The following is an 11,441-nucleotide window of genomic DNA, read 5'->3' on the forward strand; positions in this document are numbered from 1 at the left end:
CGAGACTTCATAGTATTGATATACGGAATATACACCTTTGCTTGGACTTTGTACAGAGGCGTCATTGTATTACACGAACCCATTCTTTTACTCATTACCAAGTAGTTACCAAAAGCACAAACAAACAGTGTAAACTTTTTTAAATCTTAGCCAAATTTAAATTAAACAAAACACCAAATACAACCATAAAAGTGTGATCAAGAAAGTTGACACACATATTGACAATTGATATATTTTAATAATCCAAAATAACTTTTGATGAATCTCATTGATGAAATCAATATTTTGAAAGATTTGATAGAATTTCTACAAATACTATATCTAATAACCTTGGATTTATAAAAGTTTTTATAAATACCTTATTCAATAAAGGAGGATTTGAAAAAAACCCTGAAATTCTAAGAAACTCCCAATCCAATAATCCCCACTTAATGTTCTGTATCCACTAAAATCTATATTTTAATTTAAAAATCAAATTAAATAACTAAGATATCTAAAATTTATTAAAATGATATTATTTCATGATAAATAAAAACTTGATTATTTTAAAGTTAATAACTAAATAATCAATTTAGCGAATAAAAATAATAGCATACATAGATATATAATAATTATATGATTAAATATATAATTATTTATATATACATATACCATATTGGATTAGAAAATTCTTTTTAACGAATTACATATTAATATTTTTTTGTTCTATAGAATTACCAATATCTAAATTTTTAAAATCAAATCGAAATATATGTTACGTATATTTTGCAGGACTAGGAGGCCATTACAAATGGTCTGATTGAAAACTGAAAAGGACAGAAATAAACCCTTTAGAATATGATGTATATATGTTCTTTGTATAATAAGTGTAATTATGCCATTGACAACAATAAACTGTTATCTAATAGCACCGGAGAAGGAAGACATGAACGGAGGCATACGGATCTTCTTCTCTTTTTCTTCCTGAATAAAGCACAACAAACAGCTAAAATATTCAAACAAACAAAAAAATCACGTGGCTAAACCAGCTTCCTCAACATCTTCATTCCAAATAGGTCTATACGTTCGGTGGTCCGTTCGGTTTCGGTCCGGGTGATTCGGATTTTCAGATTTTCGGTGTTATGTTCATAAGTACTATTCGGTTTTTACTAGTTATCGGATCGGGTTCGATTCGATTCCTTCCGGGTTCGGTTCAGATCGGATTTAACCAATGTTTAAAATCGTACAAAAATATATTTTTAAAAACCTCGAAAATTGACCAAAAAATTTTCAAAATATATAAATTATTTACAAATCTAATTAAAAATTAGTTAAACTATTTAAATTAACTAAAAAGTATGAAAAATAACAAATAAAAGAAACTACAAAAATATTTTGAATACTCTAAAATATCTAAATCACCTTAATATATATAAAAACATTAACATATTTAACTAATTTCGGATATATTCGGATCCTAATTCGGATTTCGGTTCTGTTCGAGTTATAACCAAAGTCCAAAGTAGTAAGCTCATAAGTCTCATTCAGATATTTTTGTAAAACAGTTCGGATTCGGTTTCTGTTTTTCCGATTCAGGTTAAAGTCGGTACTTTAGGTTAAGTTAAAAACGTCCGGGCCTAATTCCAAATTTTAGCAAAAAGAAAAAAAAAAAAAAAGGAAAAAACATCTTCATACTTCGAAGTTCGAATTAATTTGACTTGTAGGTCGGTAATTCAAACTCATACGATTCCATTCTACAAAATACAAACACGTCTCCATATGCTCTAATAAGAAACCACGTCGATCTGTGTCTCCTCTCTTACTTTTTCTCATTCATTTAATATATATTAATCAATCATACATTTGCTAATTACATTAATAACAATATTAACCACCCTAATCAATAAATATACAATAAAAACAACACGCTAAATTAATATCTATTTTTTGATAAATTAGGATAGTAAAATTAATCTGATAATCTAATTTTGAGATGAACAACAAAATAAGCTTAAATTTTGGATTTGGATAATTTTAGTATTAACAGCACAAACGATAACAGACAATAAACGATGAAAAACTATACTTAGCCACCAAATTAAGTAATTAACTAAAAAGACAACAATAAATTTTCTTTTTCAAGAAAATCAAGCTGTTCGTCACTAAAAATATACATATACACTTTTACCACACGTATACGGCTATACAAACGGTCATAACTATTTATCAATTAACTTCTCTTATATATAGCCTCTCAATAATCATAAACTCTCTCGTCATTAGAAAAAAAATAACTCAAACGATTCACGGGGTTCACTTGAATCGTTTGATTTTTCCTATTTTCGTAAAATAGTAAAAAAATGGCCAAAGCGCCACCGTCAATCTCTCTCCTCCTCCTCCTCTCCGCCGCCATATTTCTCGCTCTCCCGGCCGTGATCTCTGCCATAGGTGTCAACTACGGCACTCTTGGAAACCTCCCACCACCTACTGAGGTGGCAAATTTCCTCAAGACTCAGACTTCTATCGACAGCGTCAAGATTTTCAATGTGGATCCTAATATCCTCCGTGCCTTCGCCGGTACCGGGATCTCTGTCGTTGTCACCGTCCCTAACGGTGATATTCCGGCGTTAGCTAACGGAAGGCAAGCTCGTCGATGGGTGTCGGCTAATATTTTGCCGTTTCATCCTCAGACGAAGATCAAGTACATCTCCGTCGGAAATGAGATTCTGCTCACCGGAGATAATAACATGATCTCGAATCTTTTACCGGCGATGAGGAATCTTAACAAAGCTTTGGTCCGTGCTGGTGTCAGAGATGTTAAGGTCAGTTTTGCCTTTGTTTTTCTTACTCTCAAGATTTTTGCTATTTTTGGTAAATAATTAAATTAAATTATAGTTACGTGTCGTTAGCATACAAATTTCAGATCTTATGAGGTCTAATTTGCTAAATTTATGATGATCTTTATAATAAAACTTTGAAGATATCTGTTTGAATTTGTTATTGCAAGTGACGAAGTGTTTTTTGTCTACGTAACTTCATTATTTGAAAAGTCAGCGAATGATAATTATTCAAGTTCCGACCATATATATATAGACTAATCCACGCGAGCATGATTATCAGCTGATACATTTTTTGGTCTTTAAATTTTTTTTTTTTTTTTTGTTTTCTGATAAAAAATAAAAATTTAATATGAACTAATTGCAGGCCGCCACGTGTCAGTGGGGCCCGCAAACAGTTAGGGACAACCCGTTACTTAAATAGGGATATTTGAGCAAAGTTTATAGCAAAAAGGTGATAAATCTCATACCAAAAACACTGGGGACCAATATTGGAACTACCAATAATGTTGTTCTTAGCGTCCAATACTCTAAGGTTGTCTTTACATTAGGACATGTTGAGATGATGACATCAAGTTTACTTTCTTTTTCTTTTGAGCAAACATACGATTCATTCATAACAAAAAAGTTTACTGACTTGATAAGTAATAATTTTATTCTAATGTACTTTTTTGTTTAATTGCAACTGGATTCAGGTGACAACCGCACACTCACTTAACATCATAGCCTATGACCTGAACGGTGCACCAAGCAGTGGTCGCTTCAGACCTGGCTGGGACAAAGGCGTATTGGCTCCAATCCTAGCTTACCATCGCCGAACCAAGTCTCCTTTCATGATCAACCCTTACCCTTACTTCGGTTTCGACCTCAAAAACGTCAACTTCGCCATCTTCCGTTCACCGTACAAGGCGGTCCGTGACCCGTTCACCCACAAAATCTACACAAACATGTATGATGCTCTCATGGACTCGACTTACTCAGCCATGAAAGCTCTTGGCTACGGTGATGTTAACATCGTCGTCGGTGAGACTGGCTGGCCTTCTGCCTGCGATGCGCCTTGGTGCTCTCTTGAAAACGCGGCTTGGTTCAACAAAAACATTATCAAACGTTCACAAAGACAAGGAACACCTCTCATGCCTAATAGACGGTTCGAGACTTACATTTTCGGTTTGTTTAATGAAGAAGGCAAACCCGGTCCAACCGCGGAGAGGAACTGGGGGCTTTTCCATTCAGATTTCTCCCCGGTTTACGACGTTGGTCTCCTCAGAAACGGACAAGGTGGTGGCGGTCGTCCAGCACCAGCCTTGCCTGCTCCTAGTACTGCCGGTGGTAAATGGTGTGTGGCCAAGTGGGGAGCCAGTGATGCGCAGTTGCAAGGGAATATTGACTGGGTGTGTAGTCAGGGAGGTGTTGATTGTAAACCGATTCAAGCCGGTGGTTCGTGCTTTAACCCGAACAGCATGAGGACGCATGCGTCTTTTGTGATGAACGCTTATTTCCAGAGAAACGGTCGCACTGATGGGTCGTGTAATTTCAGCGGAACTGGTGTGGTCGTAGGAAACAACCCAAGCAATGGTGGTTGTAGATACTAAGTGAAAGTCTCTTAAGAGATTTGTCTATGTAGCATTGTTTGGAAATACCTAACGTAATGGTTGTGAGTAACTTTTCATGGGTTGGAGAGATGATCAGCTTTGTGTTTAATTTCGTATATTCTTCTAATTTTAAGGTTTATTTATTTATTCCTTTTTGTGTCGATTACTTTGATTTGAATAAATAAAGGGAACTTATCATGATGTTTGCTTTTGACATACGCTTAAACGCGTTGATTTCGGTGTCTTGTGGTCTTTATATGTTTGATTCAGATGGTCCATCAACCTATAAAGCAATATAAACGTTAGAACATACTCCTAAATGCCGATTCCTCGACCAATCATACTTTGGTAAGTAGGGATGAAATCTATATATTACTCTCAAAATTGAGATATATGTTACCAGCTCCGTACAATGTAAGGCTCATTAGTTGTGACCGTAGATACTTTAGAAAACCAAAATTTAGTTCAGAGTCGTATATGTCAATCAATTAAATTTTCCTTTCTTTCAAAAACCTACGGCAAAAATAATCTTTAGAAAATAAAAATGATGGTAGAAAGCTGTATTTCCAAAATAAAAAATTAGTGTTTTTCAAAACTACATCAATGAAAGCTACATCAAATAAATCTACAAATTAAATTTTACAGCAAAAATATAAAACTACAACATTTACCAATCATCCCCGTAATCACGCTGTCCCCATAAATCGAATTTTAAAACTCGATTTTTCCAATAAAATATATTATAGTGTGCGAATTTGTAAATATTCTTATTGATCAAGTTGATTAGTATTTCATCAGTAATACCACAGAGTATCATCGATGATCACTACTAGTTGGTTGTGAATGAGGTTGGGAAACCTTAAGGAATCAAGATATGATTCCAAAATGCAGTTTTCTTTTTGAAATTGTATGGTAGTGATTAGTTAGAAAATTTCTAATGTAAAACTTCATTTTTCTCCAAAATGAAGTAATTTTATAAAAATTCAATTCTACTCCATGTTTACTCTATTATGGAATCAAAATTAGAGTTAAGTTGAAACATTTTTTTATTCCAAACTTCATTTTGAAGTAAATTGTAGAATATGGTTAAAAATGTTCTAACTACGACATACATCATCTAAAAATTGTCTTGTTTTCTTTATCTGGTCGTAGGAACATCCAAATTAAACGTTCACTTTAATTCAAAAAAAAATTAAAGTTATTATACATAAGTCTTATGCTTTCAAATTGTCGATTTCCAAAATTAAAACTAATCTAAAATTATTTATGATCTACAAAAACTCACATACCGCTATGTTCCTTACGTCCAGCTCACATTCTTCGGACGACCGATTGTTTCATCCGTGGTTCCCTAGAGATTTTACTTAGAGCTTTATGTAGTAGGGGGGGAGGTTCAAAAAGATCTATTGTAATTATTTTGTAAGACCATTTCCAACCTCACTTTATTTTTACTTTTTGCTTCATTTTGAAGTAAGTTTTGCTATACAACCTCATTTCATTTTTTACTTCAAAATGAAACTGTGAACAATATTGCTTCAAATTTGAAGATCTATTGTGCATATCTTCAGTTTTTTAATAAGTTTTTTAATTGTAAATTGGTCCTTACCTTTCATTTATTATTATCTTTTGCCAAAATAAACTATATGCATTAATATAATCCAGTTAATTTCAAATTTTTGACTATTACTTTCGTCTAATCAAATGTTTATATTGAAAAATATATGAATATTCATTTTCAAAAACTTTTAACTCAGACTAAAAATAATCAAAGATATATAAACATATTTCTTACAAATAACCACTATTGTTAATTACTTATAGAAAAAAATAATATATATGGTGTTTTTTTACAAATTATAATGTTTTGTGTTTGTTTGTACATGTCATGTGATAGTGTTTAATTTATATCAAATTAACCACTGTTGTTAATTCATATAATTAATGTTGTTATTCCTCGATCTCTTGTTTTCAGTCAAACATTAGCAAATTGCATTTATAAAGTTGGCTAAGATCACACTGGCAATGATATTCTACAATGATGACACTGCATTGTTAACATAGCGTGGTGATATTGACCTTACTAACATAGAGTTATTACATTTTGTCGGTTAAATATGCAAACGATATACGCATTAATGAGTTTTGATCTCATTCAAGACGTACTTGACTTGTCATAATGTAGAAATGAACACACAATGACACTTGTTTTGGATAACTAGACCACATAATATCGACACCTCCAAAGTAGTACCAAAAATGTAAATACTACAAAAGCCACTATCACCAAAATGATAACAAAGATAAAAAGAGCAAATTTCATAAATAATATTTTATTTTTATTAAAATTAGTGTTTAAAAAAAAATTCTCAAAATTATTAAGCAATAAAAGCATTAAATTATCTCCATCCTAAATTTTTATTTTTCGCCTCATCGCTAAATATTAATCTTTAAACTCTAAACGCTAAAATCTAAATTCAAACATATAAATATTTATTTTTATTTTTAATGAATTTTGGTGATTTTCCCTTCCGAACAAAAATTTGATTTATTGTTATTTCTAAGTATTTTTCATAAAACAATGATCAAATTTTACCAAAAAATATAACAATTAACGAAACTAATTTTATATGAATAAAAAGGAGTTAAAAAAAAGATGGCCACTCTAGTGAGCCATGGCAAAAGGAGGGTAAGAAGCGTAATTAATTGCTTTCTGGTGGGGCATTACTAGCATCGCCGTATGATCCATGAAGTCTTTCAAAGCCACCACCGCCTGTAAAATTACCTTTAAGTCCTCCGCCGCCGCAAACCCCTCGCCTCCGGCGTTTCTCACGGCGTATACGTAAAACGTTAGGCATCCTTTCCTGAACTTGAACCTCGCCATCTCCCAGTTCTTTAAGTTTCTTATCATCTTCTTGTTCACTTCACCGAGAGGAATCTCCGACGGCCAGAGTCCCCCCTCCGCCGCCGTAACCGCCGTCTTCATCGCCTCCGTTTCGAACACGAAGACAACCACTTTGGACTTCCTTGTTCCTAGCCCGAGGGTTAGTGTGTGCCATGCTTGGTGAGCTAAGATCGTGAAGTTGGTCGGAAGATACGCAGCCGTGGAAAGAAGCGGCGGAGATGGTGATGATGAAGAAGGGAGGGAGAGGAGTTTGAGGAGCTCGAGTGTTCTTGCTCGCCGGATTGTGAATGATTTGACGATTATCTGGCCGCCGAATTTGAGGCCTTTGACGGCGGAGGAAGGTTTGAAGGAGATGTCCGGCGAGGATTTGGTATCTTTCTTCTTCTTGATCTTCTTGATTTTCTTGTCTTTCTCTTCCATGGCCATTGTTGCAGCTCTGTTTCTTTCTTTCTCCTCTTTGGTTTTAGTTTGTGATGAGATGAAGTTGGTAACTTTGGTTGGTGCTTTTGATTAAGCCTGTCTCTCTTTCTTTTTTTATTATTTTAAGTTTTCTTAACTATATTGTTTCTTGATTTTGTAATATTATTATTTCAACGTCATGAGACAGGTTCCCAGTCTCTTTAATTGGAAAGTTTGTTTAGACATCAATTGCATTAAATGCGATTTGTGCAGTTTTTTTATTCACTCACATTTGTACTGTTGAGCTTAGCTCGGTCAAGTAAAACTGAAAAATAATTAACAAGCTAAGCATCCGTAGTCAACGAGAAAACTAGTCAAGTCCATAAATAGCCAATAGTGCATTCGAATGTTTTTTATTGTGAAACGGAAGCATTTGTTGTTAAAACAAAAAGCCAATAGTGAATTCAGTCGTGGGTTCGAACTTGGAAAGGAAAAACGAATTAATTTCACACTAATTTACTCTAATATATTTTACCTTTTTAGAACTACTATGTTTTCTTGTGAACAGGAACAACACATGATTGGTGTTTGATTATGGTATTTTTGCCACTAGATTACGTTATGAAAAATTCATTTGCTAAAACGAATAGTTGTAAGTGAAAATATTTGAAGAGATGCACATTGCGATCTCTAGTGGATTAAGACTAGCTATCATAACAGTTTTAGGCTAAATGTACATACTGATTGCCTAATGTTAACTGTCTGAAAAACATAGTATACAACAAGTGTTCACCCTCAACATTTTTATATCAAACTTGGTAAGATCACATACTTAAAATTAATCCACCATATATAAATGCATAATGTTTTTTTTTTTGAAAGAATGTAAAATTTTATTCAAGCAAAAAAATATGTTTGCATCAATGTGCTTCTATACTAAACTTTTATGAAACTGAAATTTCGAACAAATTTTTTTTTTGACTCAAAATATACTCCTAAGAGCGGCCTATCCTTGCCCCAATCCACACCCTAAGTATGTACATTTAAGTTGTATTTTAAATGGGTATGTTTCTTTTCAAGGAAGGTTTTGTTTGGTAGATTGCTTAAGTAATTGCATTTAGGTGAAGTCTCGATCCCATTCTAGTAAGGTATGAAAACGATTAAGTACATGCAAGACTAGTCACAATCCTCCTTTTATATGTTTTTCATCAAAAATTGGCTTGTGCCATCAAGGAAAACGTAACTTTAACGTTAAATATGTTCCAATCGTAATCAAAGTATAGTGAAAAGTTTGCAGCATTTTGTTTTCTACGTGAATTAAATCAACATTCAGACTACGTCTTTGCCGTAAGCTGAAGCTTCTTTAGTAATTATGTATGGAGAGAGAGATAAAAGAGTGATTTAGAAAAAAATGTATAACGTTAATATTTGTTTCAGTTAAACAATGAGAATTATCAAAAACAATGAGATTTGATGGTGAAGCTGGTAATGATGGTACCAAATGTCTCACACATGACATGTGTATGAGTGCATCCATTAAAAGCATGTTTTCGCAGCAGCAATTAGAGTGGCTCCACAGATTTACTTTTTTCTAAAGTGATACATTATCTAAAGGAGACCTCGTCACCTCGATCTATTATTTTACATTTTGGATATTGTAAAGTATTATGATATTATATTTCTCTTGTGACAGACGTGAGAAATAACAGATGCGGAAACAGATGAATAAAAACGATGTAACTACGACACAAATATTTAACGTGGTTCACCCTTAGGGCTACGTCCACGGACAAAGAGAGATCTTATTATTGAAAGCGATATTGAGCTTACAGAGTGCAAGTTTAGGGTTACATCGAATACAAGATATATATAGTAGCATCTCGCATCTAAAACCCTAGATTATACGGACTCATGGGCCTAAGCCCACGATCAGATGTAACATCCATAATAACTTGATGCAACGCTCTTGATGCAACCGAGTCGGTATGATGTACATAATGTAACATCCATCGCCTAGATGTAACATCCAGATTCAAAGTATATCAACAAATCTCCACCTTGACTTGAATCTTCCCAATAACAGATGTACAAGATGCACCTTCAAGTGCCAGATGTACCAGATGCATGTCTCTGCGCCAGATGTACCAGATGCGCTATCAGCGCCAAATGTACCAGATGCACTTTCAAGTGCCCGTTGCGCCATCAACGCCAAATGTACCAGATGCGTTCTTCAACGCCAAATGTACCATCGCTCTCTTTGCCTCAGATGTCCCTTCGGACCAGATGTGTTGCTATGACGAACCAGATGCCCTTTAACGGCCAGATGCTCAACTAGAACCAGACGTTCGTCATCAGCCGGATGTCCCAACGGACCAGATGTCCCAACGGACCAGACGCCCCAACGGGCCAGACGCCCCAACGGGCAAGATGCCCCAACGGGCCAGATGTCCCAACGGACCAGAAGTCCCAACGGACCAGATGTCCTTGCAGACCAGATGTCCTTGCGGGTGAGATGCCCCAACGGGCTAATTCATATATATGGTGAGATGAACATTTGCAGTGCACGAAATACTGATAGGTTCATCTGAAGACATCACGAACCTTGTCAACACCTCATTAATGCAGGCCTTCTATGACAAGAACAACTCCTTCTCCCTATCTCTGAAGATCGTCATCCCTAGAATCTTCATTGCTGCACTCAAGTCCTTCATCTCAACTTGAGAACCGAAAAGCTCCAGCTTCTCGATGTCACACTTCTCTTCAGCTAACAACATGTCATCCACGTAGAGTACCAAACAGATGAACGTCGCATCCTTCAACTTACTCACGTAGATACACCAATCATAAGGACTTCTGATGTAGCCCAACTTGATTATATAGCTGTCGAATCTCTTGTACCATCGTCTGGGAGACTGCATAAATCCAGAAAGTGACTTCTGAAACGTACACACATAGTCATCTTTTCCAGGAACTCGACAACCTTCCGGATGAGTGCATGTATACCTCCTCTAGCTCTCCATGAAAAAACACTGTCTTCACTTCAAATAGTTCAAGCTCCAAGTCCTGACGTGCTACCAGCACTAGCAACACTCTGATGAAAGTATCTCTGACCACAGGTGAGAACATCTCATTGTAGTCTACTCCCTCTCTCTGACTTAACCCTCTTGCAACAACCCAAGCTTTATACTTAACTCCTTCTGCCGATGATGCTCCATCCTTAATCTTGAAAACCCACTTGCATGTAACATCCCTTCTCCCCGATGGTAATGTGATTAGATCCCATGTATGATTCTTCTAATGAGACTCCACGTCTCTCGTTGCAACATGTCGTTTCTCAGACTCGGGACTAGAAACAACTTTCATGTAAGTGGATGACACATCCACTTCCTCTGCAACCTGAAGTGCATAACCCACCATATCGTCGAAGCGATATCTCTCTGGTGGCCTGACATCAACCCTTCTTGGTTGATCCTTCGCGATGCTACGCTCTGTAGCATCAAGCGGTTGAGTCTCCTTAGACTCCAAATGAACATCTTCTACCCGTTCCTCTTGATTTTCTATGAGTTCCTGCACATTAATCACTTCATGAGCATCTTGCAGCTCCACCTGTTTATCAGTGCTACCCTTTCCTGCTTCTGAACTGGACTCTGAGCTTCTAACCATATATGTTTCATCAAAGACAACATTCCTGCTTAGAACCACTTGGTTTTCTGATGGAGACCAGACCATGTA

At 35.4% G+C, this 11,441-nt stretch overlaps 2 protein-coding genes across 2 annotated transcripts; one reads left to right on the forward strand and one right to left on the reverse strand.

Annotated features, from left to right (window-relative positions):
- The first annotated feature begins 2,231 nt into the window (after positions 1-2,231).
- LOC111211363 (glucan endo-1,3-beta-glucosidase-like) lies at positions 2,232-4,609 on the forward strand. Its single transcript, XM_022712376.2, has 2 exons — positions 2,232-2,801; positions 3,512-4,609. The coding sequence occupies exons 1-2, from the start codon at positions 2,340-2,342 to the stop codon at positions 4,406-4,408; spliced, it is 1,359 nt and encodes a 452-aa protein (XP_022568097.1). The 5' UTR covers positions 2,232-2,339; the 3' UTR covers positions 4,409-4,609.
- Positions 4,610-6,937: 2,328 nt separating this feature from the next.
- Positions 6,938-7,963, reverse strand: LOC111211362. The gene has a single exon (XM_022712373.2). The coding sequence runs from the start codon at positions 7,734-7,736 to the stop codon at positions 7,071-7,073; it is 666 nt and encodes a 221-aa protein (XP_022568094.1). The 5' UTR covers positions 7,737-7,963; the 3' UTR covers positions 6,938-7,070.
- Between the last annotated feature and the right edge of the window lie 3,478 nt (positions 7,964-11,441).

This window comes from Brassica napus, chromosome C4 (genome assembly GCF_020379485.1).
Source record: "Brassica napus cultivar Da-Ae chromosome C4, Da-Ae, whole genome shotgun sequence".
In the NCBI taxonomy this organism is placed as follows: Eukaryota; Viridiplantae; Streptophyta; class Magnoliopsida; order Brassicales; family Brassicaceae; genus Brassica; species Brassica napus.